Raw genomic sequence first — 25,127 nt, forward strand, 5'->3', positions numbered from 1 at the left:
GTATCAGTGAGACTGAGAAACAGATTTCAGATATGTAAGGTGCCTTGAGGGGCATCCAAGACCAGCTGCTTGTCTAGGAAGCTGATGTCCAGGTAGTTCATTAACTGGTTCCAATTTACAGATCAAAGTGGGAACTAAAACGGTCCTGAAAACACAGGTCACCTGACTCTTTCCTCCCATCCTGATTCCTTCAGAGTCTTTTCGGCTCTTTTTTTCCCCCATGACTATGTATTTTTAACTGGTGAACCTCTGTATATGCTAGGTTTTTCTAGGTTTAATTAATTTCATGTCACTTTGTTAGGAGGTATTTAAATAATCACTGAGTATGCTGGTTTACTACCTAGACTGCCTCAGGAAAAAGAACTGGCACAAAGAGACACACTGGTCTAGCTGATGACCCTCTGAACTTCAAGTCAGGCCTTCATCCACAACTAGAGCTTGGACTTGTCACATGGAAATTGCTTAGTCTTCCTAGGTCTTAATTTCAGATTCTGAAAGTTAGCAGGACTTCAGGGCTTCAGAGATCACCTAGTCTAAAAGTTCCCAACTTGTACCAGGACACCAGGTAGACCCTAATGTAAGTATGTTTTGGCAGTTGTTCTTTCTCCAAAGCTCTGTGGCCAGTTCCTCTCAAACAATCCAAATGTGGTCTGTAGGCATAAGACGTGATGCAGCAAACTTAGAAATATGTATACGTACAATGAAAAGGCAAGAAAAACACACTGCCTTGCTGTCTTCTAAATCTGCTTCCAATTCAATACTTCTATTAAAGTAGACCAGCCTCATTAACTGAGGTTCAATTTTCAGTTCATTTTTGACCTTCCTTGTTTTCTAGCTTTATATTCAACCTGTCACTAATCCTGTTGATTGATTTTTCCTTCCTATGTGCAAAATATTTCTTTCTTCATTTCCACCACAGGATGGGCCTTTTATCACCTTAAGTACAGATAATAAATTTCCCTCCCACACTTACCTCTTTCAATCCAAAACTTACTCTATTAACCTTCCTGTAACAGGTTTATGATATACATTTCTCAAGAACCTACTGATGACTAACAATCTTAAGGATCTTTAAAAAAAATTTTTTTTAATAACTAATATCTGCAGGCCTTGACGGACATAATCTTTTTGTAATGGATATTATTCCACATGTATGCTGTGCGTCAGAAGTTCCTAGAGGTGAAATTATTGGGTCAAAGGGTATATGCATTCATAATTTTGATAGATGTTGCCAAAGTTCTCTCTACAGAAGTTGTACCGCTATATATATATATATATATATATATATATATATATCTACTAGCAACGCATGACGCTGCCAGCTTTCTATTCCCTCTATAATCTGCCCACCTTATTTCCCACGACTCCCTGGTAGGCCTGTCAATCCCCATAAGGTCAGATCTCACCTCACTCTATTAACCCCCCCTATACTGCTTGCTGCATCTTGAACACTCACTCCCATTTCTTCTACTCATCCAATCTTCAAAGCTGTCTCAAGTTCTGCCTCTTTTATGAATGTTTGCTGATCATGACATCAACCCCTCTTCCAGCCTGCCCAAAGCATGTTTTCTCAGACACACACATTTTGTTACATATCATCAATTTACCTATTTATTATATCGAAGATTTCTGTTGATGTTGAATTGTTTCACATATCTAGTTATCCCCAGCCAATTTATAATCTTTTTTTCTTTTGCGGTACGCAGGCCTCTCACTGTTGCAGCCTCTCCCATTGCGGAGCACAGGCTCCGGACGCGCAGGCTCAGCGGCCATGGCTCACGGGCCCAGCCGCTCCAAGGCACGTGGGATCTTCCCGGACCGGGGCACGAACCCATGTCCCCTGCATCGGCAGGCTGACTCTCAACCACTGCGCCACCAGGGAAGCCCTATAATCTTTTTGATTGTAGTGATTCATATCCTTCCTTTGAACACACCACAGTTCTGGTAAATTAAAAAATACTTCTCTTAAACCTTCTATTGGCTTTGGAAATTCCCTTTTACACAGAACTGAGAATCATTTGTCTTACAGACTTGAATCTGAAATTCTGTCAGGACAGTTTAAATTTGTCTTCAATGGAAAAAGAATGATTACTGACTTTCAAATAATCAATATCCCTTCATATCCTATAAGATCCTTCTTACCATCTTATTTCTAAATATATACTAGATACTCAATACATATTTCTGGAATTGATCTTGCTCCTACTTTCTCTATTATTAATAATATATGTATGCACGTATGTGTGTACATACACACAAAGTGATTCTAAAATTGATATGGAACGCAAAGGACCCAGGCTAGGTAAAACGACTTTGGAAAAGAACAACAAAGTTGGAAGACTCACACTACCTAATTTTAAGATTTATTATAAAACTACAGCCATAAAGATAGTGTAGTACTGGCATCAAGAGAGGCAATGGAACAGAGATCAATGGAACAAAACAGTTCAGAAAGAGACTCACTTGTCCATAAACAACTGGTTTTCAACAAAGATTCAAAGGTAATTCAGTGCAGAAAGAAAAGTCTTTTCAACAAATGGTGCTGATACGACTAGATATTCTTAACACCAGAAATTTAACTTGGACCCTTACCTCATACCATATTAAAAAAAATAACTTAAAATGGATCATAGACCTAACTGTGAAACCTAAAACTATAAAACTTCTGAAACAAAACATAGGAGAAAAATCTTTGTGGTGTCGGGTTAAGCAAAGATTTCTCAGTTGACACCAAAGGCATGATTCATAAAAGAAAAAATTAACAAACTGGACTTCCATCAAAAATAAAAACTGCTCTTTGAAAAACACTGTTAAGTGAATAAAAAGATAAAGAAGATTACGAGAGAAAAAGTTCTCAAAACTCAATAATAAGAAAACAAGCAACTCAATAAAAGAAAAAAGGGCAGAAGATTTAAACAGATACTTTACCAAGGAGTTATATGCCTGGAAAATAAGCACATGAAAAGATGCTCAACATCATTAATTATTAGGCAAATACAAATTAAAACCACAGTGAGTATAACCACTCTGGAATGTATACCTACTATATGTTCCAGCCATTCCACTGCTAGATATTTACCCCAAAGAAATGAAAGCTTACGCCTCTACAAAGACTTATAAATAGATGTCTGTAGCAGCATGAACTGCTTTGGCCTCCGAGGATAAGGGCCTTCAGGGACCCATTCATTATGCCAGAGGAATACGAGAGCATCTAAGGTGTGAGATCACTCTGGGCAAGTTGGGTGGAATGTTAGAACCATAGCCAAGAAAACACCCTTGAATGTTACCCCTACACTCCTCCTATGACCAGGCTCCAGGTTGAAATAACAAGACCAGCGGGAGAGAAGTGCAAAGTCAGAAGGAGTGGAGGCTCCATGGGTCTTTGGCAAGGCGTGGACGATGTTCGTGACAATCTGCTATCCTCTCATGCAGAGCCATTAACAGTACCCCTCTCCCAGGCCTGTGGTAAGGATTAGCAAATAAGAACTAAATAAAGCACTTGGCAATATTAAAGTATGAAAGTGTTTTTCTAAAAAATGCTTTAAGACTCATTTACCGCCCCCCTTGGGCTCTTTGCCCTTTCCTTAATAATGTTCAAACATAATGAAACTTGGCAGTATGCTAACAGAAAAATTTTAAATTTCATTTTAGTGCTGTAAAACACAATCTCTATGCCCTCAAAGAAAAATGATCACTGCTTTAACTCATGAACAGTGTTCCCTCCTAGTAAACTCCCACTTGCCCCTCTTCCTACAGGCAGAAATGGATTCTTATAACATAGGCCTGGGGTAATGCACTCACCTTCTAAGGAACCATGTGGTTATTTTTGCTTATTGAAAAATGAAGCTATTTTGGTCCTTCCTTTTTAAGGCTGGCTGCCAACCCGGGACCTGGAGACGTGCAGGCTGCCATCTGCCTCGCCCCAGCTGTTCCTGACCCGCCATCCGTCTCCAACCAGGGACACTTGGTATCTGCCAGGTCGGTTAAACCACGGATGAAAGATGCCTGAGGCCAAGGTACAGTGTGGATGACTCTGTTGGCAACACACAGCCTGCCACACATCCTTAAACTTCCTCTCATTAGTGGGTGGCACGCCACTCTCCATGGCAACACAGAGAGCTGTATTCCGAGAAAAACAGACCTTCTCATGGAGCTCTGCAACAATTTTTTCTTATTGTGTGACAAGTAATTCAGCATTCCCCACATTTTTGCTAACAACCAAAAGGCTACCTTTTAAAGAATGTATATTCTGAAAATAGAGAGAATATGTTATATAGACATTAGAAATGTCTATCACTTATCCTTAGGAATGACCATTTAGGTTGCAGATTAAATTATCAGTTCAAATTACTGACGCTCTAACAGTAAAAGGAAAGTTTAATTTCATGCAACTCTTAACTGCCACGGTCCCAAAGTTATTTGAAAGTCTAAATAAGCCTTTAAAAATGCAATTTGCAAACATCCTCAGTGAAGAAGGAATTTTTATGGCTTGGGTTTGCATTCTATTAATGCAGTAATCAAATACTAATACAGCCACTGTTAAAGCTTGTTATAAACCATGAAAATAACAGCTTTTACTCATGCCACAATTTCACTGATGACATGCAGTTTTATCTCCTGAAAGGGAGACACAGAGCCTGCCTCAGGGCTCACGTGTCTGCATGTGGGCAGCACACATCAATCTGCAGAGTCCTGAGCTCAGAACTACTGACTAGGTGGTCCAGAAAAGACACGCTCTCCAAAAACTAATAAATGAAAATTCTAGATAAACTCACTATACAATAACATTGACCTCAAGCGGACAGATCACAAAAAGAGATCTATTATGGAGAAAAAGCTAAGATCATGGTTCTTAGGATACAAAAAACAACAACCCACAGACTATGAGAAATATAAGGGATTTCCTCTTATCCCTTAATTTAATTGAATTTAATTTATTATTTTTTTCTTTTTTTTTTTTTTTTTTTTTGCAGTACGCGGGCCTCTCACTGTCGCGGCCTCTCCCGTTGCGGAGCACAGGCTCCGGACGCGCAGGCCCAGCGGCCATGGCTCACGGGCCCAGCCGCTTCGCGGCATGTGGGATCCTCCCGGACCAGGGCACGAACCCGCATCCCCTGCATCAGCAGACGGACTCTCATTGCGCCACCAGGGAAGCCCCATTATCCCTTAATTTTAATTTCCTCCTGCTTTACCACACTCTAGACTGTACTTTCCATGGAATTCCTTCTGCCTCAATTTTCTTAAAAATAAATTGTAGCCCCATCTGAAATCCTTATCGGTATTACTTTGCACTGGGAAAGCACTGTCTTGGTCTTTCTAGTACTGTTCCACTGTTCACATTCACCCTCATGACTTCCTTTCTCAGCGCAGGACAGGCAGTGGCTTACACACACACTCTATGTTGGGTCTGCTCAGTTAATCTCCATGCCTTAGTCTCTGTGTCAGTAAAATCAAGATGCAAACTGGATTCTTAGCAACACTATAAATTGATAGTAAGGCAAAGGTAAGAAATCTTTTTTCTTCAAAAGCCAATGAGAGGGCATGTGGGTAAGAAGCAGAAATCAATCCTTTGGCAAGGAAAAAAAAATTGGTTGCTCAATTCCTTTTAAAACTAAAGTGGGACGTATAAAACTCTTTTTAACAAATGTTAAGCATGAATCAGCTGTCAACTTCTCATGCTCACCAATCACTGAGCAGCCTCTTCCTCTTAGCTGCCATTAGCTGTGCTGTGCTCTTACCTTTATCTTCTGTGCCACCAAACCTCTGCTGCTACTGCAGGGGGAACACCGTGGCTTCTCCCCTTGCCAACCCGGGGCTGGAGTGCGGAGGGGGGTGATGATACCAAAATCGAGCAGCGGTGTTCCCACCCAACACCCTCCCAGCGCTAGTCTCCTGATGGACAGCATCTCAGGGCCTGTCCAAATTTCACTTTTCACCAAACCTCTTCCTGCTCCAGTAGGGAGACAAGAGACTGGCTGTATCTAAGTTCTCATTTGGATAACAGAACACATATCAACCATATGCCTGTCTTACTCTATAAGGTCTAATCTAAAATAAAAGAAAGCCTTCTTTGTAAGAAGAAAAACAAAGAACTAGAAAACTTCAAAAAGCCTGGGGTAAGAAGCAGGAATAAGCCTAAGCAAAAGGCCTTTACAGTGAGGTTTATAACATTTTTTTGTGGCATGAACTCGCGGGCAGTCTGATGGCACCTTCTCGAATAATGTTTTAAATGCACAGGATAACGAAGGAGACCAATTATAGTGAAATAGAATTATCAAAACATCAAAAAATCCTTGAGATATGGTCACATGTGCTTCTCCATTAATGTATGAAACAAAACTAGCCAGCAGTAGTTTAATTATAAATGCAATTTCTAAGCAGTGATGAGCATAATTTGTCAAGATAGCTGCAACAAATATAATGAGATATAAAAAAAATCAATGATTTTTATTGGTGAGAAAGACACAGATGCTGCTAACAGTACTGTGATCTGTTGCCTATATTCACAATTGAAGGCAATGCTAAATACTGAGAGGTGAGTGAAAATAAAAATGTAATTTTATTCTCATCTAAGTTCACAGAATCCCCTGAATTCTCTCCACCACCCTGATATATAAAGAAGCTGGAAGCACAGCTTTTCTGGCTGAAGCAGAAGCAGAGGGCTGGTGGCAGGACTGTCTGGCCTCTCCCTCACATCGTATTCCTCCCCAAGCCACGCACCGGAGGCCCCTGTGAGGAACCAGCTCGAGGGCTTCTTGGAAGACAGTTTGCAAACCACTCATAAAGTGATTTATTATTCAGCCTGCTGAGAGTATCCCTGCAAGAGCATGCCTGTGCCTATTTTCCTAACCTCCCAGCCATATCTATACACAGTTTATGAAGTCCCTGGCTCACGTCCTTCTTATCTTGCTTTATTTATTTTTTATTTGTTTCTTTTATTCTCTTATTTTAATCATGTTTTATTTTGTTACAGCCCAACAGTTCTTAGCAGGCTTTGCTCTCTTATTTCTTAGCTTTCATATTTTGTTTATTTTACTTCAATTTAGCCTTTTTACTGTTGTAATCACTTTTACTCTTGGTTTGTTGTAGAGTATTATCAGGTTTTTTAAAAAAAATTCTTTATTGTCAACCTATATCGTTCCTGGTATTAAGTGACTTAATCATCTTTAGTTCACATTATTCTTTTGTTTAAAGCATCATTTCCCTTTCCTTGGTGTTTCCATTTTTTATTTGTAAGTAGCAGGGCAGAAGTTGATCAAAAGGTTGTGGGCCCCCAGAGAGGAGCCCAGAGCCCAAAGAAGCATGGTTGAGCATTTGTTCTCCCTCCTGCTATCTAAATAGCAGCCTCTCTTTAACTCTCCTTAAAACATCCCTGGGACTCTTTAATGTTGATGCCCCCAAACTTTTAAACCTGTGTACTTCAGGAGATTCAAAGGCTGAGAGCCTTTCCTGGAATGAGAGGAGGATAACACACTGGCATGTGCCAGAAGCACCCTGAACTGCTTACTTGTTCACCTGACTCAACGGCAGGTGCTCAACTAGCTCTCCACTGATCACCCCAGGTTTCCAAACTTCTTCAGCTCTAACAGCCTTTACATAATCACTGGGGAGATCTGATCACTAGAAGATGAGAGGATGCGGCAATTACATTCTGCTTGCAGAGCCTGGTCTCTACAGACTGAGGCAGGGAAAGATTTGTGCCACTGACAGAGGTGGCAGCCAAAGTCCTGTTGTGGGCCTTCCCCTCAAAGACAGTACTGCCTGGGGAATGAGAAATTCTCCAGGCAGGCCAGCAAAAAGCTATTAGTTGCAAGATTAATGAATTGCTCCTATATTTCCATATCTTACACCTGTGATTGTAAGTTTACCCCGAGATGTCTAAAGTCACCCCATGTGGAAATGTTAGGCATTGCAACCATGAACGCTGAAGACCTAACTGGTGGAAATCCCAGAGGCCCTCGATGTCCTCAGGATTAACATTCTTGATTTCAATTAAAGCAGGGAAACCCCAAGAGTTCATAACTTAACCTGCAATTCTGCTAAGGCATTACTATGTTTTGTATATCCTCTAAGGCTGGAAAGCAGGAGTTGATGCTTAGCTGATGAACGAATACCGGCCAGCCTCCATCATCTACACCTGATGCAGCTTTACTGTGCTGTATTTGGTCTCACACACATACAACAGTAATCTCATGAAGTCATAAAAACATTTCTTTCTTAAAAAAAAAAAATCTCAGAAAAAGAGAGCTAATTTTCTTGGCAATGGGAGGAGAAAAACGGAAATAAAACAGTGATAAGTCATGGTTAGAACACTAGTTTTGATTAAGCAAAGGATGGGGAATGTCAAATTAAACAACGCCTCAGATTTAAGATGGACAAGAGTCTTCTATATGACCTATATAAAAACAGGGAGATTTTATGAAGCTTTCAATAAGACTCCAGGCCTCACAGAACTAGACATGATATGAAGAATTAATCACAGAATGTCTTTCTGTAGGACTTAAAATTTCTCAGTTAAACTTCAATGCGTGAAGACAGGGAGAGTGTCTAACTTATTCACCACTATATGCCCAGCACCTTGGACAAATTCTGGGCACACAATGGGTGCTCAGTAAATACATGCTGAATATTGAATTGCTGAAATCAATTATATGCTACAGAGCTACAAGTAAATTTGGGACATATTTCTTCTAAGACTATAGCACTGTGTCCTACAGGATGGAATTCTAAAAAATAGTTCCTATTTATAAATTGGAACGATTTTCTGCATTTTCCCATGAACAAAGCAAACAAAGGTGCCAGCCCAAATATACCTTTCACCACTGGCAAAAATAACTACCAAAGGAGCCTTACAGTGCCAAAGAACCACTAAAGGAAGGCAGGGCTTGCTCCCATCAAGGAATCCATTTATGTTTATCTTAATGAAGGGTAGGAGGGCACTTGCAATTATGATTTCAGCACCTAGAATTTAAACTTCAGACACTGTTAAAGACAATCTTAGGTTTAAAATAATTTTTTTTTTAAGGTTTGGAATCTTATCTACTTGAGATTTGTATTTAAACAGAAAGCACCAAAACGGTGGTAGAATCTACCCAATTCAGGAAGAAAAAAAAGAAGCCTTATTACTAGTTTGCAATATCACATGCAAGAAAATTGGATATGTTTTCCCTAATATAAAGAAAGCTTTAAAAAAAATATACCCAGATGTAAATAACTGAAAACTCTCTTGATCAAAACAAAGTTAAGGGACTTCCCTAGTGGCGCAGTGGATAAGACTCCACGCTCCCAGGGCAGGGGGCCCGGGTTCGATCCCTCGTCAGGGAACTAGATCCCACATGCTTGCCGCAACTAAGAGTTCGCATGCCGCAGCTAAGGAGCTGGTGAATCACAACTAAAGAGCCTGCCTGCAGCAGCTAAGGAGCTGGCAAGCCGCAATTAAAGAGTCCACCAGCCGCAACTAGGGAGCTCACCTGATGCAACTAAATAAATAAATAAATATTTTCCAAAAAACCAAAGATCGAATGGGAAATTCTAATACAATGTTTACTGGAAACATTTTTAATTTCAGCCTGAGTCTTTTTTTGCAGCCTAGGAATTGGAACAAATCATAAATCTGATTTTTAAAATCACAATCATGAATCACAATAAAAAGTTAGTTGTAAAAAAAAAAGTTAGTTGTAAGGTATCATTTTGACAGGTATTTGATAGATGAAAAGTCAACTATAAGAATAAATCATAATTTATTTGATCAATCCTTTATTTAATGAACTTTAGGTTATTCCAGTTTTTACTGCTATAGACGGTGCTGTACTGAACATACTTCTTTGTACACAGCGGAGAGTGTAGCTGTAGGTCAGTGGGATTGTTCCCAGTTGTGAGAAAGAATGAAGTAAAGGTAATAATGTAGGAAAAGTGTTAATTGAAAATAGGAGCTGAGTAGTACTTAAAGAGTGCATTTCCACCTAAATAAAAAAGGGAGGAAAAAGATAAACAGACATATATTTTTTTCTCCTATCAGACTAACAAAAATCCAGAAGTGTGAAAATACCTCTGTTGGCCAAGCTGTAGAAACAGGCCTCTTTCATACACTGCTGGTGGGAATGTAAATTTCCCAATGGAAAGCGATTTGGCAACAGCTATTGAAATTAAATATGTATATATATATATACATGTGTATTATTATATTTACATATGTTTTAAATATACATACTTATGAGAACTATGTGCAAAATTACCTATGTAAAAGAGTATTAATTATTGCATTGTGCATCATACAAAAAGAGAGCACAAACAACCTAAAGGCCCTACAATAGGGAACTGGTTTAACTAATACATTCATAGTATGGAATGTGACAGTTATAAAAAATGTCTAATCTCTCTATGCACTGATATGGAAAGATCTCCAAAGCACAAACTTAAAAAGCAAGGAGTTGGGGGCTTCCCTGGTGGCGCAGTGGTTGAGAGTCCGCCTGCCGATGCAGGGGCACGGGTTCGTGCCCCGGTCCGGGAAGATCCCACATGCTGCGGAGCGGCTGGGCCTGTGAGCCATGGCCGCTGAGCCTGCGCTCCGCAACGGGAGAGGCCACAACAGTGAGAGGCCCGCATACCGCAAAAAAAAAAAAAAAAAAGCAAGGAGCTGAACATTATATACAGTACTTACCACCTTTTGTGTTAAAAAAGGATGTGAAACAAGAGAATATATAGTCAAATGAAATGGAAAACTTACTTGTACAGGTAATACTCTGCATGGTCTATCTCTTCTCGAGATGAAATGTTGTCCACAAACTAAAAGACAAAAAAAGAAACCTTTGGTTGAATATAAATTATGCCATATATTGAGCCTAAGTCACACACTGACCTTAAAAATAAAACACGCATTTTATTAGAACAGTGTTCATGTAGTGTGGCTCCATCCTCAAAACCACTCTATGTTAATGCCAACAAATAATCTACAATGGCCTCTCTTTTTCTATATGTAGAACAACCTTGGTTAGAAAAACTGTTTAAAAACTAAACGTTAACCTTGCTCAGAACAAGAGAGAGCTCCTCTTAGTATATTTATAATTAGTCACTGGTATTTCCCATTAACTTTAAACCCTGATATTTTCTCTATGTTCCAAACTCCAAATACATGGGAACACATAGTTGAAAGGATGAAGACTCTAATGGCTGAAAAAACATGGCCCAAGAGAGGAAAAGTCTAAATTTAGAGAACTCAGCCTTATAACCATTTTTCCTATCTGATTTGGTTCTGCTACAGACCAGTCAACCTGTGATTCTTCTACCAGCAAAGTCTCCCCTCGAACCACAAACTCCTTCAGTGTGCTCAACTCTAAACCAGAGAAACAAACAGAAAAGACTCTTCTAAGGAGGAATTCTACTCTAAAGTAAAGACTCAGAGGCAAAAAGGGTGAAGTAGGAGATAATGGATGTAGTGAATATAATTAAAACCTCGGGAAGAAGGAGAGAAAAGTAAAGAGGGGGAGACTTAATGGATATCCCCCTTTTTAGGACTTATGGACTTGATTTAGAAATCTCATTAAGGGGCAGATAAAATATGGTTCCAACACAGGACCTGAAGTTGAGAACTAGCTCTCCTGACTGCATGCTGTGTGGCATAAACAGACGGCACAGCCCCTCTGGAACTTAGTTGCTCCATCTGCATAAACAGAATAAAGGCACCTGCACTGAAGAGGACGAGGCTCCAACGAGCAAGTGTACATGAAAGCTCTTTAAACTCTGAAGTGCTACCTAAACAAACACCAGGCATTATGGCATACAGAGATTTTATACATCATGTAAGGGATGAACCAGTGGTCTTTCAGTTCCCCTCCAATATGAAAATGATAAGTCTATAAAATTTAGGTTATAACCTAGCTAAATGGTTCCCCTACTAAAAGGAAAATATCAAGGAGCAGAAAGAAAGGACTCAGACTAAAAAGGATGATGGTTTCTCTACTTTTCTTCTCCTAGATTTAAGTCCCTTGAATTTTATGGTGCCATTAATTTCTACAAAGAGTTTTCACATCTAAGATCTCAATTTAGCGTCACATCAGCCCTATGAGGAAAATACTATTGTCCCCATACTGAATATGAGGAAACTGAGAGGGGCCCACTTGACCAATGTCATAAAGCAAATTCATTAAGACAAGATAAGATCTATTTAAGGGAGGCAACAGAAAAGAACTTCAATGTCACAGAGATCTGGGTTTGAAGCCCAATTTTTCCACCTATGAACTGTGTGAACTTGGGAAAGTCATCAAGCATTCTGAGTCTTACATGCAAAATGGAGATAACAATGCTTACCTCATACGGCCGCTATGAGAAGAGCAAGATAATGTAAGTTAAGAAACTAGTACAACAGCTGGCATAGAAGGTGATCAGTAATGGTTACTCTCAAGTCCAATTCCTGACTCCTAGCCTAATATTATTCTCCCATCCATTGCTCTGTAGCAGTTTAACATTAACATTAATATCCATTCTTTTATAGACTTTCTCAACTACCAAAATCACTTCCAATATTAACAAGTAAATACTATCACTTTGAAGGGTATATCAACTTAAAAAAAAATCATGATACCAAATCCTGGAAAAATTAAAATAAACCAGATACACAACAGTAATCACTGACACTGGAGTCTGATAAATTTATTACCTTTTATTTTAGTCAAAGAAATTTGCTACTTCATCATAAAATATCTATTAGCAACTACAAAAACATACCATACTCTGGGAAAATATATCCTATGAAAGGTAGTCTTTATTTACAGAGCCTCATATATATAAAGTGGCTTTCTTGCCTTCTTTCTCTTTCTTTATATTTAAGTTTTCTTACCCGTGATATTGTTAAAGAACTAACAGGAAGCTTTCTCTCATATGTTTTATCCATTAAAGATGCCAGATCAGCTGTGAAGACAAAGAAGAAAAAAGAACCTTGTTAAATATACATATTTCTTAAGAAAAATCTAACAGATACAACTCCTGCCAGATGGCTGTCAACATTATGAAGTCAGTATTAAAACAGATGCTCTTTCTTGCTCTTTTTTGAAATTATTTTTATATAAATTAAAGAGGATAGAGAAATATTAGTATAATTTTTTAAGTATTTACTTGATTGAAGAAAGGATTATTTTTAAAGTCCTAGCATAGATTTAGCTTTAAAAAAATGGATCAGTAAAATATCTCTGAAAGGAGATACAAGAAAGTGTTATTATTGACAGACTCCAGGCAAAGGAGGGCTAAGATGGTAGGGGGGCAAGAAAAGGAAACTCTTCATTGCTTACACATTTATTCCTTTTGCATTTTGAACCAGGTAAATATATTAGCTGTTCAAAAATGTTTTAAGTTGGAACTTATTAAATTACTTTTATACATTCCCTGAACGAATCACAGGGGCCAGGCATTCTGCTTATAATTAATGATTTTCAGCCTGAAATATTCCTATTCTGATTCCTTTTACCAGAACATCCATACAAATACTTGGTATTCCTGAGATGACACTGCCATCTCAGAGTCTAAAAAGACCTGGAATAACAGGCAACATGCTCTTCAAAATAATTATTTCATACCTTCTCATTGCTTCTAGAACTTAAAACGTGTGTCTTTCCCCTTCTCCGCTCACTGTCACTCTCAGCTCATGATTTTGTGTCTTATTTCCCTAAGCATAAAACAGAAGCAATCATGGGAACTTTATCCTCTTACCATCAGGTCTACCAGGCGACCAGCATCTGTATCCATATACCCTGCCTCCTATTTTTTTTAAACAAAGGATGAACTTTATTAAACAAACAAAAAACAAAAATGACAAAAATTTCCTTTGACCTCCTATCGCTCTCCAGCTACTTCTCCTTTGCTCTGCTCCCATCAGCAGCGAGACTCCACAACAGAGTCATCCCCAATACAACTGTCACCACTTCCTTAGTTCCATCCTCCCTTGAACTGACTCAAATCACATTTTGGTTTCCATCACTCTGCTGACACCAAAGACCACCTCTACTTTGTTAAATCCAGTAGTTAATTCTTCATCCTCTTCTTACCTCACCTCTCACTAACAATTAATATAGTTGAGCATTCCGTTCTTCATGAAATGCTCTTTTCTCTCTTTCTTGGGTTCCTTTGTAGGATCTCCTCTTCTTGACTTCTTGATGTTGACGTGCCCTAAGTCTGCGAGTAGATGGTGAAGAGTCTGCTCCTCAGACTTAGGGCACGTCGACTGCACCATCTGCTCGGTCTCTGGGTATCTCATTCTCTCCCTCCCATAGCTTTAATCATCATCTACAGACTACTGACTCCACACATATATGCCTACCCTGACTTCTTCTTGTGACTCCAAACTTGTACTTCCAACTACATGGGTGACATCTCTATGTGGGTGTCTAATAGGTCTCTTAACATTACATGTCCTCTTAATTCTCCAACCTTGCACTCCAAACCTGCTTTTCTCCAAACCTTTCCCATCTCAGTGAATGGCCCCTACGTTAACTGGCTTACTCAGGCCAAAAACTAAGGTGTCATCCCTGATCCCATTCTTTCTCACTTTCTGTAACCATATGTCAGCAAATCATATACGCTCTAGATCTGAAATACAAATATATATATATATAAATAAATCAGATCCTGTCATTTTCTTTTCTCAACCAGCCAATAGCTACCTATCACACTTGGAATAAAATCCAAAATATTTTCTATGATCTATAAATGCCTATATACGCTGGTCTGTGTTTGGCTTTTTGTTTTTTCTCTTTTACACTTAGAAGTAAAAACCATGAAGGCAAGGACTTAATTCACTGATACAGTCTCAGTTCCTAGAAAAGTTCTATAAAAGGCACTCAATAAATATCTAAAGAAATAAATAAAAGGAATAAAGCAAGGGAGGGAGAGAGAGAGGGGAGAAAGAGAGGGAGGAAGGAAAAAGAAGTGCAGTTATCTCTTGGTGTCCACATGGGATTGGTTCCAGGACCCACTGTGGATACCAAAATCCACAGATGCTCAAGTTCCACAGCTGGCTCTCCGCATCCGCGGATTCAACCAACTGCATCATGTAGTGCTGTGTGGAAAAAAATCCACATATAAGTGGACCCACAAAGTTCAAATCCATATTGTTCATGGGTCAACTCTAACTGCAGTTCCAAGTTTTTTTTTACTCCCTGGTGGAAGAAATTAGTATTAAGCAAAACGGCAACAGGTAATCAATTGACAAGTATTTGTTAAACACCTATTGCTGTGCACTTAACCGATATTTTTCTCTTTTCTTTCCCTGGGATAATGCTCTCAATGACTCAGTAGCTACCAGGGGAAAGGACCTTTGCAAAACCACTAAAACCTGATATGATGTAAAAGTAATTACTTTTCTTATGACTATCTTATGACTATCTTTTCTTATGACAACCCCTTAAAGGGGTTGGTACCACGTGATTTAAAAATTTTAAAACACAAATACACATATACAAAGAAGTCCCTAAAACCTCTTTATACTAAGGCAAATTAATATTGTTAAATCTAACTGCTCACAGAGTGATATTAAACAGCATTCCCATGATACCAAATCTTTATGATCTCTTCATAATAGAGGCTCTTGTGTTGAGATGACAGGCAATATAAAGAATCAACTAACCCTTTACTCAAAATTTAAATTTTAACTAAAAAATGCAGGATCAGGATCTACTGGCCTAATTAAAAAGACCTCCATTTCCTCATGGGTTTCATATAGTACACAGCATATAACAAAACAATGGATTGAGTGGGCTTCTGTAGCGTGATAAGTCAAGATTCCATTTTAATCTTCTACACCAAGATATCCTCAGTCATGTAAAATCGGCTGGGGCCTCAAAAAAGGCAACAGCTGCACAGCCAGCATCTGATGAATAATATTTGCATATTATAAATCAGAGAGAGGTTTGCTGCTAAATATAATATGCAACCAATCACCTCACATGACAGCACTAGCGTGATGAATGAGGCGGAAAACTGCGCGGAGCAGGGATGGCCATGAAAGCTGGGGCAGCTGCAGCCTGCAGAGGGCCAGTGCCACAGGCTTCTGGACCATGGTTTCAACAGTCAAAATCACTCTTCGTGTTTCATTGAGGGGCCAGCAGATGCCCAGGTTTTATTCAAAGGGATGTGCCAAAGAAGATGCTTTCTTGCCTGTCACTCAGCTCCTCAGGAATATACATTGCAGCGGACGGTTGTGGTCAACAAAGACTATAAAGGAAAATGGGTCTGAAATTTGAATTCCTCATTGAATTCTTCATTAACAAAACTTAAAGCTGTATAGACAATGTGGAAGTATGTCCAGAAAATGAAATGTATACTAGTATAAAAATGTTTTTGTTTGAAGAAAACAATACCATTGATAATCTAAGGACATAAAGGATTTTCCTGAGGACCCTGCACTATTCGAAGTATAGGAGTGTAATCCTGGTTAAGGATCTGAACCCCTAAGAGGTCTGAAGACTTTAAAACGTCAGATTCCTAGGCTTCACACCCAGAGGGCGATTCTAATTCCACAGGTTTGAAGTGAGACCACAGAAACACAAATTTTTAAACAAAAGCCCCAGGAGATTGTGATGTAGCCTGGCAAGCACTCGAGTGAGTTAGTTTGAGAACTACCAGAAGGAACACAAAAAGGATGTTGCTCCTAAGTTCGAAGATGATATTAAACTGAATTCCACCTCAGCAATAAGGTGGGCTAAATAGCCTTTAAAAATTCCCCCACTATGAAAACAAAACACCTAAATAAAATGTTTAAAAATTTCAAATATATGACTGAGCTTTTAAGAAGATAGATGTAATTGTCAGTGGCTAAAGGCAGGATGGGAGCACAAACCTTGAGTGTTTAAGGGACTACTAAGGGTAGCAGTCACCTGAGAGCATCCGCAGGTCCGCAGGGAAACAGAGCTGTGGTTTTAATGACTTACAGGGAACGGAGGATAGAACCAAGGCCTCTGTAAGATAGGAAGCTGTTTCAGAGATCCTAGGTAAAGCCAGAGCTGCCTAAGGCTACACCTGTAGTGAAGGTGAACTAGAAAGTAATGCACCCTGCAAAGGGAAAACAGCAAGGACATCGTCCCCTGAGGATTCTAAACCACAAAGTCAGCCTTCACACCTCTGAGGCCCTAATTATACTTCCTATGTCATACAAGATACACCAACTTAAGAACTATGTTTTAAGTGGTTTAAAGAGTTGATTTTACTATATAAAATTGTAGAAAATACATACTAATCTATGATGACAGAAAATATCAGAGGTTTCCTGGGAATGTGGGAAGGTGGGCAGGAAGAAGAGGAAAGGACTACAAAGAAGTAGGAGAACATGTGGGGGGTGGGTGACAGATATGCTTATTATCTTGATTGTAGTAATGATTTCATGGACATATACACACGTACATATGTCAAGACTTGTCAAATTGTACACTTTAAATATGTGCGGTATATTCTATGTAAATAATACATCAAGAAAGCTGTAAAAAAGAAATTCGATGAATAAGTTAAAGAGCAGGTAAGACACAGGTGAGGTGAGAATTAGCAACCTGAAAGATCTAAAGGAAATTACAAGAAACTAGAAGACTCTGCAGCAAAGATAGATAAAAATGAAAAGTATAAAAAAGGAGTTAAGAGATATAGAAAATAGAATAGTAAGGTCTAAAATACATTTAATTGAATCTCCCAAAGAAGTTAATAAAGAGAATGGGGAGAGGTGATAGATGATGAGCTAATTGCTAAGCATTTTTTAGAATTGATAAAAGATATCCATTTTCAGATTCAGGAAACACAAAAAATCTCAAGTCAATTAAGTAAAATTAAGCCCACACCATGATACATTACACTTAAACTGAAGAATAAGAGGACTTTAAAAGTAGCCAGAAAGTAAAGACAGATTACTTACAAAGGAAAAACAACTATACCAACAGGTATTTTCTCACTAGAAACAACAGAAAACAGTAGAATAACATATTGGGAGTAAATACAATCAAAACAGAATTACATATCTAGCAAAATTATCTTTTAAGATTAACAGAAAAATAAAGACACTTAAAAACTGAAAGAATTTATTAGCAACAAATACTCACTAAAGGAACTTTTTACAAGTTGTGTTTTTTAGAAGACGTGTTTTTGGAAGAAGGAAGATGATCCTTTAAAGAAGACTTGAAATGCTAGAAAGAATGGTAAGTAAATAAAATTAATTTAATTTGGAGGGAAGTTTTTAAAAATAATAATGTCTTATGTGTGTACGTGTGTTTTAAAGGATAAAACTTTAATATTAGACAATAACACATGGTTGGGGGTTATGTGACTGGACTAAAGGACAGCAGAGTGTGAATAACACTAGAATTTAAGGTAAATATGCATGCTAGGAGTTATGCAGCAACCATCTAAAAGATGTAGATTTAGAATGGTAAAACCCACCATTCTGAAAGAGTAGAAATAGAGGATACAATTTCTAGAGGGGGAGGAAATGTAAAAAACAAAAACACCACAACCATCCAAAAGAAGATACAAAAGAAAGAATAAAGAAAGATGCGACAAATCACTAACTATGGTAGAAACAAATCCAAATAAATCAACAATCATAAAATGACACTAAATAAACTAAACTTTCTAGTTACAAAGACAAAGATTGCCAGATTGGTTTTAAAAATACATAATCCAGCTATATAAATCATATGAACACATGAAGAGTTGAAAATAACTGTATGAAAAATGTACTTAGCAAAAAGTAGCCTAAAGAAAGCTGGTATAGCTATATTAATATCAGACACAGTAGATTTAAAGCAAAAAGAATTCATTTTTCAGATTAGGTGGGTCATTACATAATGACCAAAAATTTATTTTTCCAGGAAGATAATTGGTGTGCACCAAAGTAACACAGCTTCAAAGTATATAAAATTCTGAGAAAGAAAATGATAATCTCCTCAATGATCACAAAATCTATAGTAGAGATGTGCTAGGAAAGAAGCCTCTTATAAAGGAGGGTGGTCTCTGGGTCAAAGTTATGATGAGGAAGTTCTCTCAAGGAACGATGGATCCTCTGTTGAACCCTGGAAGCTTTAGGTGAGAAATTATTAGATGGTTTCAGTTTTTCATGATTTCTATGTAACTGTACATCACTGTTACCCATTCAGTCAACACTAAGTTCTTTCTGGGCATGTGCGTACCTCACCTAATTTATGTAATTCTTTAAGGACTAGATACAAGTTATTACTGTACTTCCTAGAAGAAGTGATCTGGGAAACACAGGCTAAAACTCTGTTTTTGTTTCAGGGATAGATGACCTATAACATGTATGGAAATAATAGAAGGAATTAGGAAAAATTAACCTAAGAACCATTTGAATATAGATATTTAGCTTTCCTTCTATTTGTCTTTCTGTCACCAGAAGCTTTAAAATAATAAATAAAAAAATGTGAAGGCAAGCTTCATATACATATATACTAAGACTAAAGGAGGATGATGTGCACAGGCCAGACCCATCTCTAGAACTGCCAGCAGACAGTAAATATGAAACCTAGTGAATGAATACATGTCACAGACACGCAAATAGGAAAGCAGGCCTCAGAAAATCTCCATCAAGCTTCAAGAGCAGGATTTGAAAAACTACTGCAACAAGCCAAAGGCCTCCACAGCTGAAATGACACAGTAAAACTAAACCTCAGCTAATAAGTGTCCAGCTAATGAAAGATGACCACAGTGCTCAGTTTCAACCTCAATGCTAAAAAAAAAAAAAAAAAAAAGCAGTAACTAAAACTGAAAGGTATCTCTTACTTTATGATTATCTATAAAATGAAAAATCAGAAATAGAATATTTAATTCAGTAGGGCTCAGGAACTAATTTAGTTCAAGTCACCTAGTCCCTTGCCCCTGGCAGGGTAACCCAAGCAAACTTCTCATGGAACACAGGGAACTTCCCCCATGAGGCCTGCCTTCCTACCAGCACCCTACCCAGTTCCCCAGAATGGTTTTCTCCTGAATCCTATTCACTGTGGGCCCTAATCTGTAAGAGCTGCTAACTGGCTAATGCTGCGAACTTTCACCCTGTATCTCTCCAGTAGATCTGCATGGCTAATGCAGGAATTTCAGAGACAATGCTTTAATTCAGTGTTTATTTTAACCAAAGGGAAGCCCAGTACAGAAACAGTCTAAAATTGAAATCTTCTGATTTGAGTTGGAAAGCCCAAGAATTCCCAGGGCTCTACAAAGCCTAGCTGGAGAACTACGGTTCTTTCAATAAAATATCAACTGCAATGAATTAAAATGTCTGGAATAGTTAAGTCCATGAGTTCATAATATTAGAAAAAAAAAATTAAAACCCTCACTGATAACCTTTGGAGGATGGTAGGAGGTCAATTTATTATTTTCGAAGCTGCCTCTTCCATACAAACTATAACTCAGGATAACTGAACCGCTGATGAAAGGAAATTCTTTCACAAAAATTTTCTGGGTAATTAATGAGAGAAATGATGTAATTAAGATAGCAACATTTTGCAGCTCCTAATGAAAAAATGGATCTAAGCAATGATCACGAATGGCCTTTAACATCACAGTGACAACCAAATGCTCTGTGCCTCTTGACAACAGTAAACAACACTTCCTATGAAGTACTCATGCCAAAAGAAAAACCCCGCTGAATCTGATCAAGGCTTCCTCTCTAATTGCCAGTTTTATAGGACATATGGAAGGTAGAGGAATATGTTAAACACCACCATAAGGATGAAAACAGCAAATCTAGAATGTGGGAAACTACAAAAGAGACCTGTTTTCTTCAACAAACAGACTGCCAAGACAGAAAGAGAAACCTATAGATTAAAGTCATCTCAACATATTACAATGTATGGACTTTATCTGGATCCCATTTCAACAAACTGTAAATTAAAAAGAAATTTATAAGACATCTGAGGAAATGTGAACATTGAGGAAATATTTAATGATGTTAAGGAATTACTAATTTTTAGATATGAGAATGATATTATAGTTATGTTTTTAAAAAAATCCTTATCTATAGAGATACGTATCAAAATATATATAAAATGATCTTGTTATTTAACAAATAACAAGAATTTGTTAAAATGTAACCTGGTGATGGGGTAGGGTTTGATGAAACAACACTGGCAGGGAATTGATAACCATTGAAGCTGGGTGACAGACCATGGGGGTTCATTATACTATTCTCTCTACCTTTGTATGTTTCCATAAGAAAAGGTTTAAAAAGAGGCAAGATAAGAGGGGAACATAACCAACTGCATTGTATGGACCTTATGTGCATAACCATTAAAAAAAATTTACCAGAGTATCAGGGAAATTTGAACACTGACTTGATATTTCATATTTAAATGATTATTAATATTTTAGATGTGAAACGGTATTAAAAATATCCTTATCTTTTAGAGGTATATACTGAAATATTTATGGATAAAATGATATACTGTCTGTGATCTGCCTCAAAATCATCCAAAGGATCGGGATGGGGAAATAAGTAGAAGTAGAAATGAAAATTGGCCAGGAGCTGATAACTGTTGAAGCCAGGTGATGGGTAAAGAAGATTCCTTATACCATTCACTCTACTTTTGTATGTTGTACATTTTCTATTATAAAACATTAAAAAAAAAATAACCTACAGTGCTAGAAGTCAGAATAATGGTTACCTTTGAAGAGGGTAATGGGAGCCACAATAAGGGCTTCTGGAGTGGTAGGAACCTTCTATTACACAGGCTTGTTTACTTTGTGATAATTCATCAATCTGTACATTATGATTTGTGCACTTTTCAGTATATTATACTGCAATCAAAAAATATTTTTTAAAAGCAAGAGATCTACTACTTCAATGCAAGAGAAGACACTAAGGTAGAATTACAGGTACTACAACAATCACTAAGAAAGTTTAGTGAGCAGAAAGGCAAGAGGATACTGTATGGCCCTAAGCAAATGCTGGGATCTGGTCTCATTTTTCCCATCTCTTAAGGGAAATAGCAGCTGCCTCGGCCGCTGTTGTGGAGCATTAAACGTAACAGTGTGTGTGTGTGAAAGTGCTTAGCACAGACCCGGGGCACACATCTAGCAGTGAACAAAAGCTGCCTTTTGACTTTTATGTCAGAGGACCCAGCCTGCATTCATGGCCTGCTTGCCCTTTAAACTGCAGCACACGTATACGGCACTCGTGGTGTTAATCTAGACCTCCGTAGTAATAAATTACTCTCAGACGGGGAGCTGGGTAGATACCCATCAGCCCTCCGCCAAGGCTCTAACAGAAAACCACTAATGAGACTGAACAGAGGAGGCACCACAGCAGCACGACCACCCGAGAGAACCCAGCAGGTCTCCGTTCGGCACGGAGGCAAAACCGCTTCAGACCAGGGAAGCCCACGCCCACGCCCACGCCCACATCCAGGCACAGTCCCTCCCGAGCCGCGATCCACTCCACCCCACTCCACGCCCTCCAATGGGGACGCGCGGAATAAAAGCCTCATATCGCCCCCTCCTCCCTCCCCCAATCAGCAAGCCCGCACCAGATCACGGCGCCCAATCACATTGCTCCACATGCCGAGGGCAGCCCTCCGCGCACGCGCGCATGGAGAGGCTTCCCAAAGGCCAGCGCCCAAACGCCGGGCTCCACCGGCTGCGCGCGTCTCCGCAGAGGCCACACTGCCATCTACTGCCCGATCATCCGCATGTAGCCCCAGGCGTACTACCTGATTCTCTGGGCCCATACCTCAGCCCAAAGGCTCAAATAAGAATTAGGGAAAACATGCAGTAATATCACGTATGAACGCAAATTTTAATTACATTCTCTTACATAGAAGAAAAAAAATATTGTCTCTAACAGCCTCTTTTTCTTCCAAGCAGTTTGAGTTTCAAAACTTCATCTCACCTCACAATCTAATGTTTTATATATGAGTTAAAATCAAGGGGCCTAGGGACTTGTTCCTTTCACATATTTCTGGAGCACCTACTATATGTCAGCGTATTACCTGGGGTGGGCATTATCATCCCTAATTTATAGATATAGGAACCGAGTTAAGGGACAGTTTCTGAAAGCTGGCAGAGCTGGGGTTCACAGCCAGCTGTCTTCCCCTCTAAGTGCAGACTCTTCATCACATCACACTGCATAATGAAGGTACAAAGTGCTGTAAGAATATAGGATGAGGAAAAAATCAACTGACTCGACAGGGACTCAGGATGTACAGAGAGGATTATTAGCAGGGTGGTATTCAGTAAATGGTAGCTGGTACATACTGCTTTTCTAAGTACATTAATCTTAACAGAGAGGAGACAGTTACCTCCATGTGATATTTATTCATTGCAGATTATGCTCATTCTTTGGCAAAAAGCATCTGCTCACTCAGGAATCCATGACAGTTTTCCCTAGGTTTGTCTCCGAATAACAGAGATGACCCATACCAAGGCACCAAATATAATGGGGTCTTGTTTCCTAATTTTCCCTTCATACCTAGGAAAGTGTTAACAATAGCTTATATGAAATTCTTCGTTCTCGTTTCTGCACTTCCATAGCACTTTTCTTATAATGCACATACGGCACATCAGAACGAGCTCTGCAATATAATTAACTGAGCCCATTGTGCTTTCATCACTAGAACAGTGGTTCCCAAAAGAAGTACCAAAAGGCCCTCAAGGGCATTTTAGAATATATAGGGGTATCTTTTTGACTGTCTAAATGACTGCAGGGCATTACTGGCACTTACTGGGTAGAAGACAGGAAAATTACATAACTTGCAATCCCTAGACTGATGGACACATCAAAACACTGTCCCTGTTGGGAGCCAGTGTTTTCAGTATGGAAGGGAGATACAAACATGGACTAGAGGAAGGCAAGGAAGAACTCTGTAGAGATGAACTGGAATTGCAGGTTTCAGAATGATTTTTTCATAATTTGTAAACTATGTACATATAAGCTTATATGCATGTATGTGCACATATGTATGTTTATGTGTACATGTATACATGTTTTTCCTAGCTCTGTCCACTGAATGGGCAAAGAAGCAAAAATTCCATAGTAGCAAGGGGGACACCTAGTGCACAGATCTTGGTTTCTAATACCACTCCCTAGTAAAAGGAACCAGTGCTCCTTGGAGAAATACAGCTGACCCTTGAACAAAACAGGCTTGAACTGTGCAGGTCTATTTATACATGAATTTCTTTCACTAAATGCGTACTACAGGATTACATGCATGATCCGCAGTTGGTTGAATCCGTGGGCAGAAACTTGGCTAGGAAGAAACCACATATACGGAGGACCAACTTTACGTTATATGTGGATTTTTGACTGCATTGAGCGTGGGCTCCTTTAACCCCCATTGTTTAAGGGCTAACTGTAATTGATTCCAGGGCTAGAGCAAGAAAGGTACAAGATGGAACACTGGGAGACAGCTTGAAATGCTTCTACTAGCCAAATTTCAGAGAACTGGACTACCAAAATAACTAAGGATGGTAATGAATCATTAAAGGGAAAAAAAGAAAGAGGAATCCATAAGATCATACTGATAATAAACAGAGAAAGAAATGGGAGAAAAAGGGTTCTTGCTTACAGTAAATACTGAGTAATAATTAGTAAATGTGGAGGTATTAATGAATTTGGAAAACCATCATTTTGCAACTATCATAGTAAAGATTGATTTTGCAGATAAAACAGTCAGGCTGCATGGTAACTAACTATATGATAAAAATGAACAAAAAACAAGAAAGAAAATAATTGTTTACATAATTCAGGGAGACTGTGAAGGCAAAAATGAAATAGAAATTTGCAGGAAAGAAAAAATGATTTTGCCACATGTGAAACAACACTCTAATTCTTTTTAAGGCTTAAAAGTGTGCTTATCTGAATTGGATTATCATAAAAGCATCATTTCACATATATCTCATACGAATATATGATGACAAACATGGAATGACTGGAAATGACCCACATAATAGCCCGATAAGTACCTACCAAGGTGACAATCTTCTTTTTCTCTTGCTTCCCATTTGTGGCTGTCCACATATGCTGCAGAAAGTAGGCATCTTTTACCTAAGGAAAAAGACAATTATTTCAACAGGCATGGTTTCACAACAGGTTCAGTTTATATACCTGTTTTATTAAACATATCTTTGCCATATTTTCCATTTACTAGATTAAAGAT

At 38.6% G+C, this 25,127-nt stretch overlaps 1 protein-coding gene across 8 annotated transcripts in view; it reads right to left on the bottom strand.

Moving 5' to 3' along the window:
• MRPS27 (mitochondrial ribosomal protein S27) overlaps positions 1–25,127 on the bottom strand; it is a 124,755-nt gene that overhangs the window by 93,209 nt on the left and 6,419 nt on the right. For 6 of the 8 annotated variants that reach the window (XR_016392676.1, XR_016392675.1, XR_002647654.2 and 3 more), the window contains exons 2-4: positions 24,938–25,015; positions 12,836–12,906; positions 10,727–10,785 (exon numbers count right to left, since the gene is read on the bottom strand). Coding sequence is in view for 5 of the 8 variants with exons in the window: in XM_089908983.1 (XP_089765109.1) it covers positions 10,727–10,785; positions 12,836–12,906; positions 24,938–25,015 (208 nt within the window). In the remaining 3 variants the exon portion in view is untranslated. Of the gene's footprint in view, positions 1–10,726; positions 10,786–12,835; positions 12,907–13,568; positions 13,659–18,068; positions 18,561–24,937; positions 25,016–25,127 lie in introns of those variants that run through there. The other 2 variants (XM_089908982.1, XM_030759661.2) reach the window with 2 other exon arrangements.

This window comes from Delphinapterus leucas, chromosome 3 (assembly GCF_059928025.1).
Source record: "Delphinapterus leucas isolate spDelLeu-1000000601 "Yukka" chromosome 3, BTC_Dleu_Yukka2, whole genome shotgun sequence".
NCBI classification, from domain to species: Eukaryota; Metazoa; Chordata; class Mammalia; order Artiodactyla; family Monodontidae; genus Delphinapterus; species Delphinapterus leucas.